General features: G+C 31.1%; 3 protein-coding genes across 3 annotated transcripts; all 3 read left to right on the top strand.

Annotated features, from left to right (window-relative positions):
• Nucleotides 1-639: 639 nt before the first annotated feature.
• LOC109803658 (L-type lectin-domain containing receptor kinase VII.1) lies at nt 640-3,121 on the top strand. Its single transcript, XM_020365333.3, has one exon. It carries the CDS (start codon nt 861-863, stop codon nt 2,892-2,894), a length of 2,034 nt encoding a protein of 677 aa, XP_020220922.1. The 5' UTR covers nt 640-860; the 3' UTR covers nt 2,895-3,121.
• A 2,757-nt stretch (nt 3,122-5,878) lies between these two features.
• Nucleotides 5,879-10,499, top strand: LOC109804381 (3-ketoacyl-CoA synthase 15). Its single transcript, XM_020366196.3, has 3 exons — nt 5,879-8,094; nt 8,448-9,032; nt 9,645-10,499. The coding sequence occupies exons 1-3, from the start codon at nt 7,702-7,704 to the stop codon at nt 10,194-10,196; spliced, it is 1,530 nt and encodes a 509-aa protein (XP_020221785.1). The 5' UTR covers nt 5,879-7,701; the 3' UTR covers nt 10,197-10,499.
• Nucleotides 10,500-23,710: 13,211 nt separating this feature from the next.
• On the top strand, nt 23,711-25,409 carry LOC109804601 (uncharacterized). The gene is made up of 3 exons (XM_020366454.3): nt 23,711-24,035; nt 24,220-24,448; nt 24,846-25,409. The coding sequence occupies exons 1-3, from the start codon at nt 23,757-23,759 to the stop codon at nt 25,265-25,267; spliced, it is 930 nt and encodes a 309-aa protein (XP_020222043.1). The 5' UTR covers nt 23,711-23,756; the 3' UTR covers nt 25,268-25,409.
• Nucleotides 25,410-27,708: the final 2,299 nt, after the last annotated feature.

Genomic DNA, 27,708 nt, shown 5'->3' with positions numbered 1-27,708 from the left:
GATATATCCAAAAGTCTCCATAAATTAGGATTCAATTTAAAAAATAATTTACAAATGCTAATATAAAAAAGATATTTCCTACTTTCATGAAATATTTTTAAAAAATAATAAATAATAAAAATTATATATTATTGAATGATTATTGAAAATATACAATGTTACTTATGAATTAAGTAACTACTTAAAAAGTGAGAAAAACTTTAAAAATAATATAAATATATATATATATATATATAAATGAATTAGAAGTGATTATAAAATAATAAAATAATCTTAAAAAATATGTACATAAAAAGGTCAATTATTTTTTTATTATAAATATAAATATAGATAATAGATTATCTTCTCATTTCTCTCCTCTTCTATTAACTTATGAAATTATTTTTTTAAAAATAAAATTGTGACACCTCAAAAGTCATGCATCAAAAATATTTATTTTACACTGAAAAATATACCGTAATTTCTAATGTGATTATAAGTTAAAATTTTGAACTTACTAGTAATTCCTTAAACATATCCTTGAAAACACGGATTATCAATATCCTTTTATATGTCGATATCAATTCATAGTAAAGTAGAAGAATCGGGATTTAGAATTATTTGTCAATATAATAGAGCATGGATTTGTTTTTGGTTGTGATTTGTCAACACAAATAAGATTAATGAATCAGTAAATAGTAATGAATGAGCTCAAATAGTTGACTCGAGATTTTTCAAATGCCGCCGTTGTTCTCACATTCTCAAGCTCTCTCTTTCTCTTACTTGCTTCACTTTAACTCTATCTTATTTTGTACCCATTCTTCTTTCTTCTTCCCACACATGACACACAAACACCCCTCTGTTTCTTCTCTGCCAAAGACATGATCACACAGCCTCTTCTCCTCTTAATTCTCCTCCTTTTCAACTCAACACACGCCACTGATTTCCTCTTCAACGGTTTCAACTCCTCTCAAGTGCTGCTCTTCGGCAATGCCACCATCGATTCTCGAATTCTAACGCTCACCCACAATCAAACTTTCTCCATAGGTCGTGCCTTGTACCGCGAAAAAATCCCCACCAAGAAACCAAACTCTTCTTACGTGTACCCTTTCTCCACCTCTTTCATCTTCGCCATGGCACCTTATGAAGACACTCTTCCGGGGCATGGTTTGGTTTTCATCTTCACGCCAGTCACGGGCATCCACGGCACAAGCTCTGCACAGCACCTTGGTCTGTTCAACCTCACCAACAACGGAAACGCTGGTAACCATGTTTTTGGTGTTGAGTTCGATGTGTTCATGAACCAAGAGTTTGATGACATCAACGCCAACCATGTTGGGATTGACATAAACTCTCTCAAGTCTTCTGTTTCTAATGATGCTGGCTATTGGCCAGATGATGGTGATGAGTCTTTGAAGGAATTGACGCTTAACAATGGTGAGAATTACCAAGTTTGGATTGACTATGAAGATTCTTTGTTTAATGTTACCATGGCACCGGTTGGTATGAAAAGGCCAAGTAGGCCTTTGTTGAATGTTTCTCTCAACTTATCTCAGGTTTTTGAGGATGAAATGTATGTTGGGTTTACTAGTGCCACTGGCCAATTAGTTGAGAGCCACAAGATTTTGGGCTGGAGTTTCAGCAACGAGGATTCTTCCTTGAGTGATGAACTAATTACTACTGGGTTACCTTCTTTTGTTCTTCCAAAAGATTCGATTTTTAAGTCAAAGGGGTTTGTTGCAGGGTTTACTATTGGAATTTTCTTTGTTGTTTGTGTCTTGGTTTTGTTGTCACTGTTTTTGATTCAGAGGAAGCGCAGGAGATATAGGAAGAGGCAGGAAATGGAAGATTGGGAGTTGGAGTATTGGCCACACAGAATGGCTTATGAAGAAATTGAGGCAGCAACAAAGGGGTTCTCTGAGGAGAATGTGATTGGGGTTGGTGGGAATGGGAAAGTATACAAGGGTGTTCTACGAGGAGGGGTGGAGATTGCTGTGAAGCGAATTTCTCATGAAAATGATGGGGTGAGAGAATTTCTTGCAGAAATTGCAAGCCTTGGGAGGTTGAAGCAAAGGAATTTGGTGGGGTTGAGAGGTTGGTGCAAGAGAGATACTGGAAATTTCTTGTTAGTTTATGATTACATGGAAAATGGGAGCTTGGACAAGAGGGTGTTTGATTGTGATGAGAGAAAGATGTTAGGTTATGAAGATAGGATAAGGATTATTAAAGATGTCGCTTTTGCAGTGTTGTACTTGCATGAGGGGTGGGAATCTAAGGTGGTGCATAGGGACATCAAGGCCAGCAATGTGTTACTTGATAAGGATATGAATGGAAGGCTTGGGGATTTTGGGTTAGCCAGAATGCATAGTCATGGCCAAGTTGCTAGCACCACAAAATTGGTTGGAACAGTGGGGTACATGGCTCCTGAAGTGATCAAGACTGGAAGAGCTTCCACTCAGACAGATGTTTACATGTTTGGTATCTTGATTTTGGAGGTCTTGTGTGGAAGGAGGCCTTTAGAAGAAGGTAAACCCCCTTTGGTGGAGTTTATTTGGCAACTAATGGCACAAGGGCAACTTGTGAGTGCACTTGATGAAAGGCTAAAGGCTAAGGGAGAGTTTAGTGTGCAAGAAATGGAGAGGGTAATGCACTTGGGTTTGTTGTGTGCCTACCCTGAACCAAAGGCCAGGCCCACAATTAGACAAGTGGTGAATGTTCTAGAGGGGAAGAATGAGGGAGAGGAGTCAGAAATTGAGAATATGGATAGTTATTTGCTTCAACAGTTGAAATCAAGGGATATTTTGTCCGAGTATTCCCAATATTTTAGCTATGCATCACACCCAACTTTTCAAGATATTCGTCACTCTTCTTCAATGTCCCTCACTATGTCCGAATCTCTAGTTGAGGGCAGGTAAATCTGTGTCATCAATGACAAAATTGGATTTGTTCATTAGTTCATGGCTTTATCAAACATTTGAGTCATTCTGGCTATTGTTGAATTTGGAGTTACCTAGCAAATTCATTTATCATATTAGTTTGGTAGAAGAGAAATTTTTTACACTACAAAGTCCAAATTTTTGGTTGTACAGAATATGCCATTATAGATTTTGATCTGATATGCTTGATTGCATCTATTTTATTAGTTTCTATTCTGACACAACACTGGGCCAAATCAAATTAAGCTCTAACCTGATTTTATAATTCATGACACTATGATAGAAGAAATCTGCCAGTTAATTTTCCAAACTGCCATCATAAAACCATTTGGCTTTTTTGGTTAACGTAAGGAAGCAAAATAAGAAAGTTGATTTTTGCCATCATAAGATTATTGTTTGGTGAGAATTTTGGCAGCAGGCGCAGAGTCTGCACCTAATAAGCAAAGCTATATTGACATCATCAAGAAACGAGGGCAATTCAACTTGGCATTTTAACTAGTAAGTTGAGAACTCAAATCACAATAATGGAGTGATTTGTCAACAAGCTGGCTTCGTAGTTCGCACGTTCTTAAACTAGCCATAGCATCAATCAATATTACAACGTCAAAATTTTAAAGTTTCTGTAAGACTGTAACAATAATTGATAAATTGTGGTCATATAAGTCATATTAATTCGCAATTTTCTAGATTATCAAAAATCGTGAACTTAAAACTGCATAGTTTGAGCCGTATTTGATTTTGAAGTTTAATGAAAATAATCCTTAATTAAATTTTATTTATCTTTCGGTCACATTTATTCACAATTTTCTAGAGTAACAAAAATATCCATAAAATTATAACTGCTTTTAAAACTTAACCATCAACAACTGGTGTATTGGTGGAACAGAAGAGTGCCCTGCCAGCTGGGACCTGATGCATTAATTCTGCCACCCCCACCTACAAACAAACAATAATTTTATGAACCAGAATATCTTCTAGTGAGAAGTTAAGGACTAGCTTATGGAGTTACTGACATTTATTTAACAAATGTTTTTCAATTTTCATACGATCAAACTAGATCGAAACTTGCATATTTAAGGGCAAAGTTATTTGTCAACCATATTAAACCTCCTAATTATTCCACCAACAAACAATCGAAAAATTGAGATAACACATTTAATGTTTTGATGGCCCGGCCCACTGTATCATGTGAACACATAAAAACCAGGGAGAGTTAAATTATGAGCTGACAAAAATAACGTCTCATGCTATAGCTTGGTTTCCACCAAATCAAGTGGATAATTAGTGCAGCACACTGTTAGTTTATGTGTTGAGTTGAGAATGACCAAAATTTCCAACCTCTAGCGGTCCTGTACCAGAAATTGGAAAAAAAACATCAACGTGTGCTTTTTTGCTTTTGGGAAAAGTATGATTAGGTGATGCTTTTCTCATAGTACAATAATACTTGTCAAATACTGCAAGTGGCTGGATTTAAAAGATTTAATTGTGAACTCTCAGTAATCAAATGTTTATAAATGCTGTTTGCAAGTGAACAATTTATAGAATTTATTTGTACGAATAACACCGGTCACTAATGTTATTTATAAAAAGTGAAGTGAGTAGATTATTGTTGTCTTTGTCCCAATCCCAACCCAACAACATTGGTTGTCTAGAATCTAGATCCTCTTCTAAACAAATAGTAGTAATAAATGGTGCGGTCCACGCGCTTTGGCAAATAAAATAGATGTTTGTTGAATTGGTTTGGGACAAACGGAAGCATCCAGCTGAGCTCAAATGCCAGAAAGAAAGAGCGGAAAGGCAATATAATGCATCTAGGCTCTTAGGCTAGAGTTGGTCTTATTTATAGATTAATTTTTAATTATTAATTTTACAACATCATATATATTATATTGACCAAAAATAATGTTTACTATACCTGATATTTATATTTTTAACTTAATTTTGTGTTCTAGTCGGATGTTATTATATTTTACTATATATCTTTGAGTTTCCGAATTTTAATTTGTAACAGTCCAGCAACCCGCATGTGGATATTGTCCGCTTTGGCCGCAGCCCTCACGGTTTTGTTTCTGGCAATGGCACGCATGCCACCCCAAAACGCGTCCACACAAGGAAGGTATCCACACCCATATATATGGCATGCTTCGTTCTCCTTCCACACCCATATATATGTTGCGAGTGATCCTTGTTTGGTATATCGATAAGTTTTACATTGATTGTTGAGGGCCTAACACAACCCTTCTCCTTTACCTGGCTTGGGCATGGCTATAAAATCATAAGCTGAGTTACTTTTTCATGGTAAATATTTATATGTTTAAATACTCATTTGGTCTCTATAGTTTCATATACTTTATCTTAAAAATATTTTATTTTAGTTTCTATACATACCATTTTTATTTCCTGTTTTATTTTATATTACTAAAAGATAAAATTTATGAAACTATAAGAACTAAAAGATAAAGTTCATGAAACTATAGTATCAAATAAGTATTTAAACCTATTTATATAATGTTGTGTTCATGAATTTGAATGTTTCTAGACCTCCAAACAGTGGTTGATCGCAAGAGGATATACTGTGTCTAATTTGTAATTTAGTTTATGTCATTCTGTACTGTTAAGGTTGGTTGCTTTAGATTTTAATTTTTCATTGTTTACTGATAGCCAGAACATCATGTTAATGACCCTGAATCCGAACCTGTTCTGCTTGATGCAATCCCTACTTTGAAGTTCAACCAAGAGGCTTTCAGTTCGCTTGAACACACACAGTGTGTAATATGTTTGGCAGATTACAAAGAAAGAGAAGTATTGCGCATCATGCCCAAATGTGGCCACACTTTTCATCTTTCTTGCATTGATATATGGCTGAGAAAACAATCTACCTGTCCGGTGTGCCAGCGAGGGCGCTGGACTCCCTTGAGGGGGGGTGGATTGTGAAGTCCACATCGGTTAGGAAGGAGAACGAAGCATGCCATATATATGGGTGTGGATACCTTCCTTGTGTGGACGCGTTTTGGGGTGGCATGCGTGCCATTGCCAGAAGCAAAACCGTGAGGGCTGCGGCCAGAGCGGACAATATCCACATGCGGGTTGCTGGGCTGTTACATAATTCATTTTGACATTTCCTTCTATTTTGTCCATAACTTATCAAGGTGACATTTTTCTTCCTTCATTCTAGGGTTAAGCGTTGAGATCAGAGTGGACTTTCCATTTGCAACGTTAAGCCTGCTTCTGGTGTTAAAACGCTGAGGTCAAAATCATCAGTTTTGCTATTTTATCAATAAAAATATAAGAAATTCAATTAAAACTTAAAAGACAACATTTATAAAAAAAAACAAAAATTATGTGCAAAGCAATATCTATATAAATTCTTGTCTACTTTTTCATAATTGCAACATTTATTTGACTTGTTTTTTAAATGTGTACAGTCTCAGTGTTGGCATTACTATATATTAAACTAGCACCTACCAAAATTATATATATACGATTTATAAAAACCGTAAGAGTACCTGTCTTTTAGTATATGCCGGTGCAAGTTTTGCAATATTTGTATCTAAAATCCTTGGATTTATTGATTTTTCCAAATGTACTCATATTTAGGGTTTTCCAAATGTACTCATATTGATTAAATTATATTTGTGATGTATATTCACGGGGACTAGACATATACATCACAATTCCAATTTCCTCCTTCATTCTTCTTATCATTTTGTTATATAAAATTTTATATAGGTATTACTACCATAGACAATCTCATCCTAGCTTCTGCTCTATCATGGTTCCTACATCTTACATTTTGTTTGAAGAGCTTATAGCTGGCGTTTGTGTGCCTGTATATCTTGTTTTACTGAAAAGATACACAAGCACTGCACTTGCCTGAAGATTGAAAATAGGGAGGATTTTTGCAATTACACAAAGAAGAAAAATGAATTAGGAATTTGGTCAATGAAAAGATTGGGGAAAAGGTAATCAAAATGAAAATAGGGAGGCCAGAGGACTCCAATTAACTTGGCTGAAGTTGAAAGGACTTCAAGGGTAACTTTTTTTTAGAGCCAGAGCTTGAAATGAAGTGGGATAAAAATTATGGTTGAATCTCACAGTACCAAAGTGTGTGAATAAAATGTGATTGAAAAACCGTGGGTGCGCAAGAATAGCGGAATTGTTAATTTATGGGAATGAGAATTAGGAAGTGAACTCAAATCAAAGAGTAATCTAGTATATTTGGTTTTATTTACTCTTATACTATAAATTATAATATAATTAGACATTTTAATAGTCTCTCTTTTCTACTTTAGAAATGTATTTTACACATTATCTCCATAACTACGGAAAAAATGTCTCTTAACCATATCAAATTGTTTATTTCCTCCTACCCATGCACCCCAGGTCTTAAATATGGTTTATGCTACACAAATTTTTGCTTCCTGAGGATGGACATTGATTAACGGAATTTCAATTATTAAAAAATAGGATGGAAATTTACATGTTCATCTTGCATACAATTTCAATGGTGCTGTTAATCTGCTGCTGAAACGCATTCATGCACAAAGTACCTATTCTGTTTGCATTCTCCGTGAAATATCCTTAGCATCATTTACCATGCCAAGCAGCCAGTGTTCCTCCAACGGAGGGTGCTAAGAGAGAACACTCATAATTCTTACGTATTTATATCCGATCAAGCTATTTTTCTATTTACTTTTTTCACTTCGCAATTCAGTCTTAGCATACATTTCCACCACTTGTTTCTTCAACCAACATACTCAGCTTATCGTAACATAATTCTTCTCCCATGTCAAAAGAAAGTGAGGAGTTTTCCACTGAGATTGTGCAAAGAGGTGTTGAAAACTCTGGCCCAAATGCTGGCTCTCTTTCTTTCTCAGTTAGAGTGCGTCCTAGGCTGCCAGATTTCCTAAGTTCAGTTAATCTAAAATACGTGAAATTGGGGTATGGCTACCTCATTAGCCATCGCTTGTACTTATTGCTGGCACCACCTCTCCTTGCAGCCTTGATTGCTCGTATTGGAAAGTTCACTTGGCAAGACCTTTATCAGAAGTATGGCCTCATTGAGGTTCTGTTCATATCAGCACTTTTGTGCCTAATGCTATATTTTTATATTGACTTCACACCCGGCTCCACCTATTTGCTTGACTTCGCATGTTTTCGCCCTTCAAATGAATACAAGGTAAAACACAAACTTTTTCTTAACTAGTTCTCACATTTCACATACCAATATGTCATCATTGCTCTCTCATCATTGTTTAGTTTTTTAGACACTGCTTGAGGAGAAATTATTGGCAGTTATATACCACATAATCCCTGATTGGTCTCTATATCACATATACATATAATCAAGTATTATTAATTTTTCTCATGAATTAAAAAATTTAAATACATGTCATATAGTGATTGGTTGGAGTATAGATACTCTGTGATTCTGGATCACCTAATAATTTATCAAGCTTGAGGGGGTAAGGTAAGCCTATTTATGTATATATTCAATGTTGGTATGTATTTAATAATGAGATATTTATGCAGATCTCTAAGGCTGAGTTCATTGAGTTAGCAAGAAAATCTGGGAATTTCAATGATATTGCCATTAAGTTTCAAGAACGAGTTCTTAAGAAATCTGGCATAGGAGATGAGACCTACCTGCCAAAAGGAGTTTTTGGCCCTGGTTACAGAAACTCACTGAAAGATGGGAGACAAGAGGTATCCATGGTGATGTTTGGGGCAATTAAGGACCTTCTTGCTGCCACGAAAGTGAAAGCAAAGAATATTAGAATCCTGATAGTAAACTGTGGAATACTAAACACCACCCCATCGCTCTCATCAATGATAGTAAACCATTTCAAGCTTAGGCATGATATCCACAGCTTCAACCTTGGTGGGATGGGTTGTGCTGCTGGAATCACGGCCATTGATCTTGCTAAAGACCTTCTGGATGCCTATCCTAGAGCTTATGCTCTTGTAGTTAGCACAGAAGCTGTGAGCCATACATGGTACAGTGGCAATGACATTGACATGCTGCTTCCCAATTGCTTCTTCAGAATGGGGGCTGCAGCCATCATGCTCTCAAATTTCCACCTAGATAGATGGCGCGCCAAGTATGAACTCAAACAGGTATCCCGTATCCCTCAACACAATTTGACTCTTCTAAAGATGCTTTAGTGTTATTCTCTAATTAGAATCCGAGAGTTTTCGAAGTGAATCTTCAATTTTGATAAAAACAACACTAAAAGCTCCTAATTAACTATGTATAAGTTGAGAAAAGCTAGTAACACTCATTCTAACACTCTTTCTACTATTAATTGAAAATCATAAATTTTAGTGGATCCTAATACTTGTTGTGTTCCGGGAGTTCACACACGTTTCTGTATTAGTATGATATTATTCACTTTAATTTTAAATCCTCAAGAATTTATTTTTGAATATTACCCAAAAAGCCATCTAAAAGCAAATTCACTAAAGTTTAAGTTAAAAATAAACAATATTTTACCAATACGAAGATATGTGTAGACTCCTAAAGTACTAGTAAATCAAGAAATAAACTCATTAAATGAGATGCAACATTCACTAGCATTCTCATATAAGTTTTGTCCATAGAGTGGATACACCTCTACTATGTTACTTTACACATCTACCTCTCATGACATCATAACTTTTGTTTAGTTTTTATAAGAGATATTTTTAGGATCTCTTATTGCTTTGAGCTATGGCTAATGCATGTTGCAGTTGGTCCGAACTCACAAAGGAAAGGACAACAGAAGCTACAAAAGCATACATCAAAGGGAAGATAGTGAAGGGAGGAAGGGCCTTTCAGTGAGCAAAGATGTGATAGAGGTTGGAGGCCATGCACTGAAGGCTAACATCACCACACTAGGTCCACTAGTGCTACCCGTTTCAGAGCAGCTTCACTTCTTCACCAACTTGATCTTCAAGAAAAAGAAAACAAAGCCATACATTCCGGATTACAAGCTGGCATTCGAGCACATGTGCATTCTAGCAACGAGCAAGAAGGTGCTTGATGAGATTCAGAAGAACTTGGAGCTCACAGAGGAGTACATGGAAGCATCAAGGAAGACATTGGAGCGATTTGGCAACACATCAAGCAGCAGCATTTGGTATGAACTTGCTTACCTTGAGTTGAACTCAAGGGTCAAAAGGGGTGATCGGGTTTGCCAAATAGCTTGTGGTGCAGGGTTCATGTGTAACAGTGTTGTGTGGAAGGCCCTTAGGAATGTTGGGAGACCCAAGCAGAGTCCTTGGATTGAGGATGAGTCATGAACTTGCCACTAACTTCATTGCATGCTAGCAAAGAACCTTATAGGTATCCACACGTCCATGTTATGAACAATGGAAAAAGACATGAATTAATTAAATAAATAAAACAAAAGAGAAACATTTGGACTTGATGGAGAAAACTTAGAAATAGAAGGGTTTAATAGTATGACACTTTGCTCATGTGAAGGGCACTGACACTGTATCGTACATGGCTAAACATGCCATGTTAATTAGGATACTGGATGATTGGCTAATTGTTACATCTGAAAAATAAAATGCTGGAATTGTAGATGGTTGTAGTTTCAAGTTTGACCACCTTTTAGACGTTTATGCAGTTTAACCTTTATTCAAGGTGATGTAGAGTAATCATTAAAAAAACAACAGCAATGGGCCGAAAGAGAAACAGCACCTAAATATTGATGAGTTGGGGTGGATTTAGTTTAGTCTATCTTTAAACTCAAAATTTTAATCAAGATCTAATAAGTTAATAACAATAGAAGGGATTGTTAATAAATATCAATAAATGGAAAAATGGTTTCACTAAATTTTAACAGGAATTTTCAAAACAAACTTTATCACTTGAATTCTTTTAGTTTTATGAAACCTAAATTCCCAATCAACTTAAGACAATCTTTAGATAACCAAAACGGTATTTTTCAAATTTGCATCTTTATAGTTAACAAAAATTCATAAAATCAGTCTTAAATACAATAATATCGGCTCTGACACCAAATTTAACAAATAATTGAGACAAAAAAAAAATTGATATTAAATGACATTAGGACACAAAATTTTCACTTGTTATAGTCATTATCTCCAGCATGGTTGCACTATGAATCCCCTGAAAATGCAAATGAAGGAGTGAAGACTTCCCCACCTTGTCACACTCTCAAAACTCAGTTATTGATGGTTAAAGCACTATAGCAAGCGATTATAATCATAGTAACAGTAGAAGGAACCTAGTCCTGAGTATATGTTAACCCCACAGCCTCTCATGGTGATCCTATTGTTTAAGGCGTACAATATTGTCCACATGAATCAATATTGTGTGTCCAAAGCCCATTACAAAATGATCACTATATTAGCTATCTTCATTATCACCTAATAGATAGTAACATTACCTTTTTTTTTTTTTTACAAGCTCAAAAGCCACAAGTGGTTGCCACAAGATTTATTAGAAATATTCAAACTTTAAAACTCGTATATTTGTATTAGGTGTCACTCAACTAGTGAATCTGTGTTTCATTGCCTTCAATATTGATGAGCCTTCAATTCATGAAGATTGATGGAACTAATTTAAAATTTATGTTTTGATTCATTATATCATATGGAAGATATGTTTTTCTTATCCATATATGGAAGATATGTTTTTCTTATCCATATATCGAAGATATGTTTCGATTATATCAAATAAATTTCAGTATTATTATAATTTTAATTAATCATAATTTTATTTTATTTTATAAATTCCAAGTTTTCACACTTCTTATTGATATAATTAATGTATTTTGATTCAAATAGAAAATTTTATAATTTATTTAAATATATTTTTAATCTTTCAAATTTAAAGTAAATTTTTTATTCAATTTTTTTAAAAATATCTTATTAACTTTTATATTTTGAAAAAAAAAAACTTGTTTTATTCTCTAACCATTTCGAACATAACTGGCAATAGTGACCATCACATATTTAAGCCAGTTATACTTGTATAATAAAAATTGAGTCTAACAAGTATCAATCACATTTAAGTCAATTATACTTGTATGGTAAAAATTGAGTCCACTGATATTTTCATCATACAATAATAGTAATGAGTAAATTATGTATGGTAAATTGATTAACAATGTTTAAGTGACTAAAATAAATTATTTTTAAAATCATAAAAATTAAAAAGATATTTTATAAAAATGGAGGCTAAAAAAATCTTATTTCCAAATTTAAATGACTAAAGACATTTTGTAAGTCCTTATATTTTTTCCTTTAGTTTTTAAAGTTTTGTCTCTTATATTAATTTAAAAATCTTATTAACAATGAAAATATTTACTAATTTTTTTTAATATATTTTTATTTATAGTTTTATTTAAATTTAAAATACTAGAATGATTCACGGGAAAGAACTGATTAATTAGAAATAATTCTGTGGCCATAATTTATCTTGCACTTAGGAGGAAACACGTATATAACTTTAGAGAATGTTCTTCTTTTAATAATTATTTTCCTTTTAATGATCGTAATATCAATTGTAAAAATATTTTTACGAACATTTCTTCAATTATATAATTTGTAGAATTTTTTTTAATATTTTATCTAATTCAACTTTTATGTATCATAATTATTTATAAATTAAAAAATTTTAAAATATAATTTATATTGAATATTATATATATATATATATATATATATATATATATATATATATATATATATATATATATATATCAACTGCTTACCAGGACAATGCCACACAAAGCCAAAATTAGAACAACCATTCCTCAATCCTCATCTAAATTTTATCTTCATAAAAGATATAAAAAGTTATGTATTAAAAAATGCGATGATTAGAACTACTTTGGAGTAGTGTTTATTCAGTGAATACATATGATATATCACATTATCTTATTTTATTTTCTTCGATTTGACCATTTTTAATGAAATTAAAATATACAGTGTTCACACTTGGTTTTTTAAGATTTATTTTGTACTATTTTGAAAATACACCAAACATAAGTCAGGACGTAATATGTTCCACTCTATTATTTTTGTGTTTATACCAAACACTGCATGAGACATCTACGGGATTGCATTCAATCATGCATAATAATATATACGAAGGTGGCATCATTCGCACTCTTAATTTTGCAGACTCTTTCTTAAGTAGGTTCAATTGCACCAAAAGAAAAAAAATACTATGATCGGGGCCTACAAAATTTGTTATTGAAGTGGATATGTTCTCCAATTATTGAACTCATGAAAACGTTTCATATCTATTATTGATAGCGTGCATGTTTCTCGTCTAAATAAAAAATAAATCCTGTTTTTAATTGAATTTGGAAACGATATAGTTGTTCAAGTATTTTTTTTATATTATTTTTAATTAAAATTATCGATATAAAACTCTATTTTTAGTTGCGAATCATCCCAAATATAATTCAAGATAAACTCATCGACATGAATATATCAAGAATGATTAATCAAGACAACTTTACTAATCTCTTTTGTCTTATATGCTTGAGACTGATAGATAAGTGTATTATTTTGGATATAATCTGATATGGACTCACCAAGAAGAATATATTGAGGTAATATAAGTAAATATCAGAGATAAGTTATCTAATCAATCTATATAAATCAATTTTAAACCAACTTACATAATAATACATAACATGAAGGATTTGGTATTCACCAAGACATACTATCCTAGTTTATTTTTTATTGGCTTTAGCTAAGTATCACTCGAAAAGTTGAGTGATCTGAACTCCTCAAAGAGGTCGATATAAATTCGACTTGCTTAAAGAGGTTGGTATAAATCGGGCCTCATATGCATATTTGACATAAAATCTTATTATTATTATCAGCTAAGATCACGTACTCAAATAATAGACTTTTATTCTATCAAATATCGAAATTCGTGGAGTCTATAAATTTATAACAATCAAGTATAAAAACTTAAAACCTAGAGTAAAGACAAACAAATTACACTCTTAAATGTTCTAGTTTTGGTTGATTAGCAGCTAGATCAACCAACCGTAAATGTTCTTCAGACAGGAACAAGTTAGAAAAAAAAACTAAAAAAATAATTGCATCCAAATTTTGTAGGTTTTTTTTTTGTATATTGATGAATAAAAACAAACAAATAAAACTACATAAAATTTAAATTAATTTCATGCAAAATAAAATTTGGAGGACTTATTTATTTAATAAATACCAAATTAAATTTGACCCCATCCGACTAATCAATGAGTAATAACATTGTTTTCTCTAAGAATACTTTTGCAATACACATTTAATGACGAGACAATAACTCTTTAATATTAGTAATAATATCTACATGCTTATGTCCCTAATAATCATATTACAGATACTCACGATTGGTAAAATAATAATTATACAATTTGACTCACAAAGAAAAAAATAAATCCTCCTTCTCATTATAAACAACTTTATCTTCAAAGTAAGAAGTTCTGCACAGAAGGAATCTCTTCCTTTAAATGAGTTTATAAATTTTCCATTTCAACTACCGGCAATATCCTTCACCACTCTATCAATCCTATCATTCAAGAATTCTCTAGCAAACCTCCATTAACTTGAACATATTCTTTGGTTTTGAGAAGCTGATCAAGCAAATTAATCAACTTCTGATGGCTAAGTACTGCTTTTAACTTTTGCTCGTTTTCTTCTTGTCTTGACGGGAAAAATAGAAAATATAATTGAGTGAATCGTTATTTTAATCTTTGAAATTGCAAGTTCCTAAAGTTGAAACGAACAAAACTTAAATAATGCACTAACATGTTCATGTACGTGTAATTCAGACATCAAAAACCTTTTTTACTGTATAAGTTGAATGTTAAAAGAATTGAATCCTTGTGAAAATCAATTATTTCCATCAATAAAAAGCCCTATTCACCTTCTTTCTTTTTCAATTTTCATTGGAGTGAATACCTTTATTAATCAGTTTATTTTGCATCATTTTCCTTTTGACGCCACCATAACAATTTCCCAATATTTGTGAATTTCTTATTGGTTGCTTTTCATCATCGCGTTGACACCATTCCACACTTGTTTCCTCATCTGCGTAGTGTAGCAATTAGCCTCTGAAAATGTTATTTTATCTTTTTGTCAATTATGAAATTTTCCATCATGAAATTAAAGGCACCGTGAAGTCTCCAGATTACTCTTCTGTTTTTCATAGCTTTAATCATTTATTAATAACTTTATAATTACGTAATTGTAAAACTGTACTCTTAATAGATGATAGATAATTAAGTAATTTACAATTAAATAATGAAGATTTAAGTAATTTTAATCATAAAATTCTTTCGGTAATAGTAATTGCTATAGATAGTTAATTAATAGTATTTTATAAAATAATGTGCAAATTTGGATAAGAATATAATATTTTAATATAGTTTAATATCTGTATTGGAACATTAATTTCTACCAGTAACATAGACTTATATCATAATGTTTACTAAAATTAAAAGAAAAAGTAATAAAATCTTTTTGCAATTAATCCTCATTTAAAGTTTTAAATTTTAGGATTAAAATAAAATTAAAAAAAAAAACTAAATATAGTTTCATATTCTAAAAATTATTTAAATCAGGTCCTAACAGAAGAAATAGTTCATCTAATATACTGAAATATTTCATACAGAAAAAAAAATATTCATCTGAACGTATGATTTTATCATTAATTATTTTTCATCAAAATATTATTCTCTACGGAGTATATGCTTGTGAAGTTTAATTGTAGGTTTTTTTTTCCTTGGAATCCAAATTAAGCAATACTTTAACTATAATAATACATTTTCAGAATTGACTTCAACCAACATATAAAGATAAGAAGGAAAAGAGAGAAGAGAACGAGTTTGAAAATAAAATGTAAAAAATTGTGGCATAAACAATTGAGAAAATGACTCTTACATATCATAATGTTAGAAAACGCCATTGAAAACAATGTAGAAACCGCTATTTACCAGATGGAGATTCATGCCACTAGTAGAAAATAAGTATATTACGTCACCCCTTTTACGTCGGAAATACGAAAATCCGACGTAAAAAAAATGCGGTGGCATTTTTGTAATTTTTGCGAACTTTTTTACGTCGCACCTGGTAAGGTCCGACGTAAAAAGTCCAATCTACGTCGCACCTTCCCAGGTGCGACGTAAAAAGTCCAATTTACGTCGCACCCTACCAGGTCCGACGTAAAAAAGACGCAAATTTGAATAAGAGAGCGCGAGGCACACCGCGCGCATTCACTTTTCATTTTTTTCTCTGTAAACTCTCTTCCTCTTCGTTGTGTAAATCCCTCCGCCTCCTACTCCTCTTCCTCTTCCTCTTCCTCTTCCTCTTCCTCTTCGTTGTGTAAGGTGTGATTTTTTTCTATCATTCAGTCTCCGTTCATACGACAAAAACAAGCAGTTTGCGTTCATACGACTAAATGTGTATTTTGAACTTATTATGTGTGTTTCTTTATATATTTTGAGTAGGAACAACCAGTGGCTGAAGCCAAGCCTGAGGAGAACAGAGAAGAGAAGCGATTCTGGGAAGAAAAGCGATTTCTGGGAGGAAAACGCAGAAGAAAAGCGATTTCTGGGAAGCAGAACGGGCCGTTCTGCAAGGAGAACGGCCCGTTCTCCAAGCAGTATGGGCCGTTCTCCAAACAGAATGCCCCGTTCTGCAAGGAGAACGGGCCGTTCTCCAAGCAGAACGGGCCGTTCTGCTGCATTCATTTTTCTTTTTTTTTTTTAAAAATTTTTACGATTTTTTACGTCGGACCTGGGTATGTCCGACGTAAATTTACGTCGGTTTTTGACCCCCGACGTAAATTTTACGTCTCCCGCTTCTATGTCGGACGTTTCCCTGACGTAAAAACCCCTAAATAACCGACGTAAAAAGGGTCTTTTGTACTAGTGTGCACGCACCAACACATAACTTGATCTGCAACCAAACTAGCGGTGCATGAAAATTCATTAGAATCGGAGCTCATGATGATCAAGTTAGTCCACTTCATTAATGAAATGATGGATAAGAGGATCCTAAAGTCGATTATGCTTGATATTTTTTTAATCTATATTATTAACACTTAATATTCATTAATTGTCAACAACTAATATTCATCTGAGAATATGACTTATCTATAATGAAATTCCTCTTCCTAGAACATTTTTTTCCATGCACAAAATTAAAAGTTGAAGCTTTGCTCAAAAGATTAAATCCGGTCTTAATCAAACCAACAATTTGTAAGTTAGACTTAATATAGTGCGTGTGGGTAGCTATTATTTAGAGAGAATTGTGTTTGCTTTAAGAATAAGTCTACTTAGATTTATTCATTTAATAATACATGTTTTACATTAAATTTTAATCATCCAATCGTTGAATTTAAAATTTTTAATACATAGATTAAGTTTGTAATTTTTTTTAAGATTTAAAAATTATTTGAAATTTTGTTTCAATGATGGATATAATAAAAATATTTATACGTTAAACAAAGTATTAAATATTTTTTTAAAAATTTAAAGTTTTGCAAACTTGGTCTATACATTAAGAATTTTAAATTCAACGATTACATTATTGAAATTTGATATAAAACATGAATTATTGAATAGAGTAAGTCTAGGTAGACTTATTTCTAGAGTAAATAGATCCCTCCTAATTTCTTGGTTAAGTTAAAATAATATTGTACCTAAACACGTAAAGACACACATACACAAATAAAATATTATTGGTTAAGTTGAAATAGTCTTGTACCATATTTGATCTATTTTCTTTCATTTAAAAGAAACAAATTAAAAGACAAATTTCATTTATAACCAAAAAAAATAAGACTACACAATTTTTAACAATATATTTAAGAAACTCAATTATCTATTATTTATGTCTTACCTTATTAATTGAAATGAATTCCCTTCAAACCTTGGTCATAATTTACTCTTTAATTTCTTTTTATAGTATTGATAAAAATATCTGATTTTAGTCAAAAATTAGTCTCTCTCAAAATCTTAATTTACATTAAAACTATCTCTTTCAACATTTTTTTTTCAAGCCCAATATAATTGACTAATTATTAAATAAAAGTTATAAAAAGAAAACTTAGAACATAGAAAAAATTAGTAAATTAGATGCGAAGAGATTAGGATAGTTAGAAACATAAAGATCTAGGTTTAATCTTTATTACGATCATTTTTGTAATCTTTCCTATCTTAAATATATATATATATATATATATATATATATATTAGTGAGTTATAACATTAATTTCACTGTTGATAACGAATGACAACCTAACGATAGACTTAAATAGTGTAGGCATTGTTAGGTGTAGTTAGGCTGTGTGGCATGTGTCTGCAAACCCTAAACCACATACTCTCTTGGCCACCCTTCAGTTGACATCCCAAAAGGTAGCACACCACATCATATACCGTACGTGCACCAATTTAGCTAATTTAATTCAACTCTCCATACAACTACCAATTCCACATTGTACCCATTATCACACTCTATTTAGTTTCATAAATAATAATATTATCAAGTCAAATATATATGATTCACAAATCATGCCAATAAAAATTTTAAAACTTGCTTACTAGACCATCTTTAAATTGCTAAAGTATGGGAACTGATTCTATTTTATTTATTTTCAGATTTCAAGAGTCAAATGTTATCGTTTAAAAAATAATTTTTCGGCTGCAAAATTATATAAGGTTTTTATACACCTATTAAAAGCAATAATATTATCACCTTTTATATTATTTTATTAAAAAATTTACTTTCTTAATGAATATATTATTTTTTAGATTATAATTGTTGAAGAATTTACGAGAAATTATTCATTGAAGAGAAAATACACAATTAATATTTCAACATATAATTTATTATGCACATGCATTTAATATTAATATTTTTTTATCAACCTATAATATATACTTTTACTTTATACTGTGAGTTTCTCGTCATAGAGTAATTATATCCATTAAAAAAACCCTAAAAGATAAACTTACACATTAAACATAAGAAAGTTGTTAAAAAACTATTTTTTTTTTATAAAATTGATTTTTTTTAAAAAAATGTTCCGGTCATATGTCAAGTGCAGTAAAGTTTGTAATGCAATGATTGACATTGAAGAAAAAAAATGGCTATCAATTTACGCACATTAACGGAAAGGAGTAGAAGCTTAAAAAGATAACATAAATAACACATTTTATGTTAGGCGATGTTTTGTTATTATTATTATTATTACTTTTATTGAACGCTCGTAATCGTATATACGAATTTGGATAAAGACAACAAATGGTGAACAACAACCCTGTCAATCTCATTGTTAGTAGCAGACAACACCAGAGTCCTCGTCAATTGATTTTGATTTTGATTTTATTTCATCCTGTTTAACTCGTGGGATCATCACAAGCTTTTTTTTTTTTATATATATTTTTAACTTTTTATAAGATTTTTTTATATAATTTATTCATATAGTTATTAAATAAATAAATGTTTAGAGTTTTCATATTTTTAGAAAAATTAATTAAAAACATTATAGTTAACTAGGGGAAAAAAAAAAGAAGAAGAAGAGATATTTTGTTCTTCTCTACAATTTAAAAAATAAATAAATTAAAAAAGAGAGAGAATGAAAGTTAAATAATAAAATGAAAATAAGCAGTTAATTGAATCCTATAAGGAGAGAGATAGTAAGCTAAATTGAAAATAAAAACTAAAATAGAATGTTTTCATTATTTATATTTATTATTTGTATGGTAAATGAGTGAATGTAGCCTAAGAAGTCGGTTTAGTTCATGGAAGGACTAAGGAGGGATATTCGCTCTCTCTCTCGTTTACTTACAAAAGATTCCTCTTTCCAGTAATAAGTTTCATTTTACATTATTTTATAGCGCAAAAAAATAAAATAGATAAAAAATGTTACAAAATTATTTTTTTATTATATATAGACATGTAACATGATAATTATTTTGAAAATATAACATATATAAATTTTATAAATAAAAAGTAATTAATAATATATTAATATAAAATTATTTTATAACTTATTTTTGTTAACGTGATACTTATTCAGAAATGAATTAATACAATAATAATAATGCATATACATAAAATTAAAATAGACTTAAATATGATTTTAATAATTCAAATTTAAAATAAATTTATTTTTAATTTCTTAATTTTAAAATTAATTTTTTTTACTTCTTATAATTTTAAAATTTATTTTAGTTTTTTACTTGAATTTCGTTAAAAAAATTATCGAATATTATAACACGAAATTTACTTACTAATGTCCCAATTAGTAAAAATATCAAATTATATTTAATTGATGGTGAACAATTATTTCAATATGTTACTTTTATATATTTACTGATGATCTGAATGATTAAAACAAGATTTTAAAATATTATAAGGACTAAAAATAATTATTTTAAATTTAAAGAATTAAAAATAAATTTATTCTAAATTTGAGAGATTAAAAATATAAAGATATAAATAATTTGAGACTTTATATATATATATAATTTATATACTAATACCAATAAAATTAATAAATAATAATTAAAGAATTTAAGAGGTGATAAAAAAAATACACTTTAACAATATTTAATAGAGAATATATATATATATATATATATATATATATTATAAAAAAACTGTAAAATAATTTATAAAAAAAGATTATCAATTTTTTCTAAATTCTACTTTATAATAAGGAAAGGAGGAAGGAATATATTAATGTACCATTAGGTATTTCCATATCTTTAATTAAAAATAAAGTTTATAATTGATTATTTTTACAATGTGGTTGGTAGTGGTAAGATTAAAAGACATACTTCAACGATATACTATAAACAAATGTGAGAAAAGAATTCACACTCTATATTAAGTTAATAAAATATTCTCTAATAATGAATGTAAATTAAGCTCTAGTGCAACTTTTTTTATTTATTGAATTATGAGTCTCAACCATTAAACATAATACTGATAGATAGAAAAAGAAATGAAGTGTGAGAGATGGAAGTGCAATTATTTTTGAAGTGCAGGTTATTGTAATCCGATGATACAAAGTGTATGCATATTTTTGTGGAGTAGTAGCTGTGTGCTTTTACTGCTATACAATTGGGAGGTGGGGTTATGAAAATTATTGTACTTGTTGGATACAGAATTACAAAAAAGCCCTCCAATTTGTCCCCCCAGGGTGGGTCCCAGGCGGACCTCGAATGTCGCACAATTATGATGAAAAATGGATGGGGAATCTTTTTGCACTGTCTCCGAAAAACCCCAAAACCATTCACAAGACGCCGCGTATTTCACCTTCAAACAATAGTCCATTGGTGGGCCCCACTATAGTTCCAGTAGATAAGATCTAAAATGCACGTTCCCGATTCTGCAACGTTGCATTCATCCTTGCTCTTCCACCTGGTCCCATGCTCCCCATCCATCTCAACATTCATTGGGATAGCCATACCCCCACATCATCAACATTCAACACTCTCCCCTTTTCCCTTATTTTATTTCTCTTTTTCCCTTTTAACTACCATGTATTTGTTTTTCTTAGACAACACCGGCCATCGTCTAAGTTTGCATCACAGTTATTAACAAGTATTACTATGTTATATCCCAACACTCCACATAATAATAAATAAATTTATATAAATTAATATATTATTTTTTATTTCACACTTAAACTTCAACGATATCGTCTTGTCACTATTTGTCAACTGAAATTCATTCTAGGGTGATATAGAGAATCTTGGTTGATAATGATCCGGGGGTTCGTGAATTATTAGTAACTGTTTACATCCTTAATAATGATTCAGGATTTATGATTTTAATGTTCAATCTTATTGTGTCATAGAGTAATTGTCAAGTGCTCAATTAACAAGAGCTTTTACATCTTGATCGAGACCGAACGCTATACAATCTTTCAGCTTCAAAGAGATTTGATATTGGTAAAACGTTTTCTTCTGTGTATTAATAGCCTGAAGGTCTAGACGGTAAATAATTATATGATTTTGGTGTATTATAATTTAAATAATTTGTTATGGATTTATCTAAAATATAATTAATATATTTATTTATTATAAAGGATTTAATTTATTTAGTTGAACAATAAATTTAAGTTGTTATAAATTATTTAATATTCAATTTCATTTCTTCCGATAACATTTATTTGTTATAGTTGTTTTTGTTATATAAGACATGAGTTAACATTTATCACATAACCTAAATTACTAGTTTTTTCTTTTCTTAATTTCTTCCTGATTTACACGGGGCTAAGAGCCTAAAAACAACACGAACAGAAAGTTAAATGGCTGAAGCATAGAATTCTTGGGGGATTGACGTAGAAGATGATCCATATAATTTATAGCTAAACCTTCCTTAGCATGTGCATCAGTAACCATGTTGCTTAGATAAATTACTAGATATTAATTACTATTTTTCCCTTAATCCTTTGTCTTACTCTTCAAAGAAGACAGTTTAATTTATTTTTTTTAAGAGAAAGAGAAAAAAATATTATTAAAAACAATTTTATTTTTCTTACAATGTTCATTATCAATTTGAACATAAGATTTTATATATATTATCCCAACTTCTACATTGATTAATGACTGATCTTATTGATTCTAATATAATTTTAAATTATTAAAAATTATTAAAATAAGTGTCAAATTAATTTCGTCCATATGTTTTATATTAAAATTAATATTGCTTGTTTGTTGCATGATAAAATTTAATTAACAAGTACATAAAATATAAAAATTGATTTCATAAACCATATACTAAAAGTGTACAAGATTTTATACCTTTAGTTAATTATAATTTATCATATAATTTAAAATGATTGTTCTTGTAAGAAATATTTTAAAATTTCAAATAATATTTGAATAATTAATATTCTCTGATTTTTTTATAAGATTCAAATTAAAAGTGTTGTTTATTTTATTTTGTTTTATAAGAGACAATCTAAAATATTTTTTACATTAATTAAATTTTTATAGTCCCCTTAACCAAAGTCATGTCTCTTGTAAGAGTTTTATAATATTAAGGATAATATATTAAAAAAATATTAATTAAAGATAAATTTAATATTATCAATTATGTTAACTAAATTTTTAATTATAAAAATTTAAGTAATCGAGTCTTATAAAAGAATTGGAGACAATAAATTTTTTAAAATTGTATGAAAATGGGACTAAAACAATGTGACAAATAATGCATTTGTCGCTTAATTATTGTAAATATATATAATTTATTTTTTTAATAAGAATATAATTTGGTATGATGTTTAGTGGTTTTTTTTTTTACAATAATTTACACTCAGTGTTTGATCACTGATGAAAAAAAATACACATTATTCAATTGATTGAGGTAGACTTCTTAATATTAATTATAAATTTGATTGTATATGAAAATATGTCAACTATAAATTATTAATTTTTTGTGAAAGTTATCTTCAGGGTTTAAAAATACTACATTGTTTGTTAAGTCTTGCTTGTCTTTTAAGAAATAATGCCCAGACAGGGAAGAAAAAAAAAATGCATAGCAAAGAGCATAAAAAATGAGAGATGAATATTCGAGTATATCCAGATGAAGGGTTAGGTTGGAAATTAGAATTATTGGGTGAACTGACGTGGATCCTTGCTGTATGAGCCAAACTTGATGAATACGGTCTGATCTAAATCATGCATTTGAGATGAAACCACATTGGCTGCCAGAAACTCATCATGTGCGCCGCGGGCAGTGATCAAGTGGGTCCCACCCAACACCCATTTCTTTCAGTATATAAACCATTCACAAACATCATCCAAAATGTGAGTCAATCAAATACAACGTAATACATTAATCATGGGTGGAACCTCTCTCGCCACCGGAAGAGTCACCAGGTTTCTCGCCACCCACCACCGTCACCCCTGCCCCGACACTGTTGACTACCACCGTGACACCTCTGTCGCTGACGTTGAGTTCGAGTTTCTCCACGATGGAGAAATGTTAGCTCAGAGTGCTAGCAGCGACGAGTCATGTGATCATCATTCCAATGAAATGGAGTTCGATGAAGACGAGGTAGACAAGGATACCATCCAGGAGAATAGAAGATTTTGGGACAACCAACACCAGCTTTTGCAGGTAAAATCGCTTAATCAAATTATATATTTAACTTGTGAAAAAAAAAAAATGTTAAAAGCTTAGATTTTCTTTATATCTGCAAAGAAGGGGTAAGAGTACAAGTTTGTTGGGTTTTGAGGCATGCATATATATGGTGGATGTTTAATTTATCTATTTTTATTAAGTTGATCTTAATTTTGTGCAGGCCACTCTATGCAGAACTAGTTCTTTGGAGTCAAGGATAAGACATGCAACCAAAGAAGCGCTTCAGGAAATAGAAAGTGTTGAAACCGCGTGTGGTTGCGGCAGACAGATACCTGCCACTACTTGCCGAAACTGTTTGATGAGAGAAGTTTCCAGGCACCTTCAGAAAGCAGGATATAATAGTGCTATTTGCAAAACTAAATGGAGAAGCTCACCGGATATTCCCTCTGGTACTTTCACCAATTCCAACCACCTCCATCTTTAATTAAGAAATTAAAACATATCTTGGTGGATCTCAAGATAAGATCCCTCTACTAAACAACATTATCCCCTTTTTTTTATCTTACCTGGGAGAAGTCTCTGTCAAATTTGTGTAAATAAATTATGTCTAAACTATTACTGGTCATCACTTTAGCTACAGGACATTACTCAACTCACAAGATTCCAACTAGTGGATAAAGATTGTCTCTGAAAAAGCTCACTAGAACAACTTATCATTTAAATTATAATAAGTATAATAATTTTTGTAATTAACTCGTATTTTATAATTTTACAAATTCTGAAATTAAATCATTATAATATTATATATGATAAGTTGATTGATGATGTTACGAAAACTGTGTGCAGGGGAACACAATTTTTTGGATGTGATAGAGAGGACAAAAAGGGGGGAGGTGAGGGTGATAGTGGAGGTGAATTTCCGAGGAGAGTTTGAGATGGCGAGGGGAAGTGAGGATTACAATCAACTCGTTGGGAGGCTGCCAGAGGTGTTTGTGGGGAAGGTGGAGAGGTTGAGCAACGTAATAAAGATAGTGTGTATGGCAGGGAAAAGGTGCATGAAGGAAAAGAAAATGCACATGGGACCATGGAGGAAGCATAGGTACATGCAGGCTAAGTGGTTAGGTCCATGTGAAAGGGACACTTGCACAACCTCTTTGTCAATGATGCCAATGCCAATGACAAAGCCAAGGCCAAGGGCATCCATGTTGACCGTTGATCTGCTAGACAAGCTTCCCAATATGCATTGCACACCAGTTGAGGTTGTGTAATTGTGTGTGTGAGAGAGAAGCATAGTTTTTTTTTGGCCCTATTTTGTTTTGGTTTAATTTCCCACCTGGTGAATAGTAAATGAGTGATTCGCAAATGTCCCATATACGTGCACGTAAAAATAAAATTGTGGAAATTATATGAGGGTGCAGTTCAAAGATGCTCTTAATGTTCATATATCTTTATTTATTTATTTATTTATAAATATATATTTCATGTTTCATGACCGATAATCTAAGATGCAGTTCAAAAATGTTGTTAAAGTTCATATACCACTTCAAATATAAGAACAATATTTATCTCGCTTAAAAATTTCTTAAGATATTTTTACATGTAACATGTCAAACTAAAAACAATTAGAGTATGGATGTAATAACCTGTCATATTATAGTATATGAAATCAATACTAGTAATGGAAATTAATCTATTAAAATTTGTTAGTATAAAATAGTTGTGAAGAGAATAGTTGATGGAATAATAGAAACTTATTTGTATTTAGAGAGTAGTAGTAGTGGTGGTAATTATTGTTATTTTTACAATGAAGTCTCAATTTGCCAATTTATAGGCATGGTGTTCCATCTCTAGATGATGGTGAAAATATCTAGAATTTTCTAGACTTTTCAAGTCTCTACACTCTTTTAGTTTTTTCTAGAGACTTATACATCTTATCTTATGTTTATAGAATTTTCTTTTTCTTTCTTATACATCTTATCTTATGTTTCTAGAATTTTTTTTCTTCTAGAATTTGCATCATAATTTAACAAAAATTATAAAAATTTAACTAACAGATATATGAACATAAATAAAATATGAATATAAAAATTCTATCATCATACTAATACAATTCATATACATGTATATACAATAATCCCAAAGATAAATTATATAATTTAGTGTTGGTCAATTACACCTATACAAGCTACACGAAGTAGTAAAGATACCAACTAAAGGGTCTTTCCATCTGACAGTAATTGCACCTGCAGCCTAGTCCCACTATAAGAAAATTGTCACATAGTGACACACTCTATAGTGACACAATATCTGTCACTAAAAATTACTTTTACCCACACAATAAATATAATATATGTTGGTATATTATTAAAAAGTGTAGGTATAGACTATAGTGACACACAAAATATGTTGTTAAATCTCATTCAAAATTAACACTAAAATTGTATGTAGCTATATATGTCAAATAGGTATATACCTACATATATTATACATATAGTGACACTTTTTGTATGTCACTATATGTAACATTTTTTGTAGTGTCCTGATGTGCTTTCATACTATATATGATTATCGTAGTCTAAATTACATGTAAACAAACGAGTAAACTAGAATTTGAAAACATGTAAGTATAGCAAACAATTTTATATCATAGAATGTCATACCACAATCATATATATATGAAAGTTAAATACTTAAAAGCCAACATATATCTCATTTGAATCATGTCACACAAGACATCTAATAAGACATATGAACACACCACAACATACATCATATGTATACACCTCAAATAATGTTTCGACACGCATTCATTTATGGAGATCTCTTAATAAGATGTGTAGTCTAAGTGACTCCATCCTATTGAACCATGTAACGTCATGGAAATACCGAGCTATTTGATAGATATACTCTATATATATATATATATGTATATATGTATGCATGTATGTATATGTTGTTTATATGAATTTGGATTGGATTATGGAGATGTAAATTTGAAATGTACTTATCTCTATGCATGTTGTATGTTGATGTGGTTTTAATTAGTTGTTTAAGCATGGTAGTGATTTTATAGTATGAGATGAGAGGTTGATGTTTTGAGAGGTTTGTCTAGGCATGTGTGTGCATGAATTTGGTGAATGATGCATTGTACACCATTATACTGAATTGGTACTAAGAGGAAAGAAGACTGATCACCTTCCTTCTCATCTTGGTTAAGTGAAGTATTATGGCATGCAACTCATTATTCAAAGCATATGTATCTGAAAGTGATGTTTGTTTGTGTGTTGATACATGTTGCATTTCATATGGTGGTGAGTTGTGCGTATTACATGGAAATGAATAGGATGGGTAGGAGATTCAAGGATAGGAACATAAGATAAATTTGTCTTTCTGAGTGAATTTGAGGTTGTTTTAGAGCTTAGGGAGTTGAAATACTTCAAGGAATAGGATATTTGAGGTGAATAGGTTGTAAGGGTAAAATTTGGAAATTTTGGAAAATGACTATATATAGGGACTTAGGACCGGAGGGTCTCATTTGTCAGACAGGGACAATTCTAGAGAGAGAAAGTAGAGAGAGGGGCTCTGGTCCGGAGGGAAGCTTAGGACACATTTGGGAAGCTTATCAAGCCAGGATCAATCTTCACAACTAGAGTTTCAAGAGATTTGGCCTCTAAAGCCTTGAAAAAGGGGATTAAAGTTTGAGTTAGGA

Source organism: Cajanus cajan, chromosome 1 (genome assembly GCF_000230855.2).
Source record: "Cajanus cajan strain Asha chromosome 1, NIPB_CcT2T_4, whole genome shotgun sequence".
Taxonomy (NCBI): domain Eukaryota; kingdom Viridiplantae; phylum Streptophyta; class Magnoliopsida; order Fabales; family Fabaceae; genus Cajanus; species Cajanus cajan.
The sequence above is the reverse complement of the archived record's forward strand: the minus strand, read 5'-3'. Positions and strand labels throughout refer to the sequence as shown.

Excerpts from the sequence above, each read along its gene's own strand:
- LOC109803658 (XM_020365333.3), top strand. The coding sequence starts at position 861 with ATGATCACACAGCCTCTTCTCCTCTTAATTCTCCTCCTTTTCAACTCA.
- LOC109804381 (XM_020366196.3), top strand. The coding sequence starts at position 7,702 with ATGTCAAAAGAAAGTGAGGAGTTTTCCACTGAGATTGTGCAAAGAGGT. Across the intron at positions 8,095-8,447 it reads GCCCTTCAAATGAATACAAG|ATCTCTAAGGCTGAGTTCAT; the intron begins GTAAAACACAAA and ends ATATTTATGCAG. Across the intron at positions 9,033-9,644 it reads CCAAGTATGAACTCAAACAG|TTGGTCCGAACTCACAAAGG; the intron begins GTATCCCGTATC and ends TGCATGTTGCAG.
- LOC109804601 (XM_020366454.3), top strand. The coding sequence starts at position 23,757 with ATGGGTGGAACCTCTCTCGCCACCGGAAGAGTCACCAGGTTTCTCGCC. Across the intron at positions 24,036-24,219 it reads ACCAACACCAGCTTTTGCAG|GCCACTCTATGCAGAACTAG; the intron begins GTAAAATCGCTT and ends AATTTTGTGCAG. Across the intron at positions 24,449-24,845 it reads CTCACCGGATATTCCCTCTG|GGGAACACAATTTTTTGGAT; the intron begins GTACTTTCACCA and ends AACTGTGTGCAG.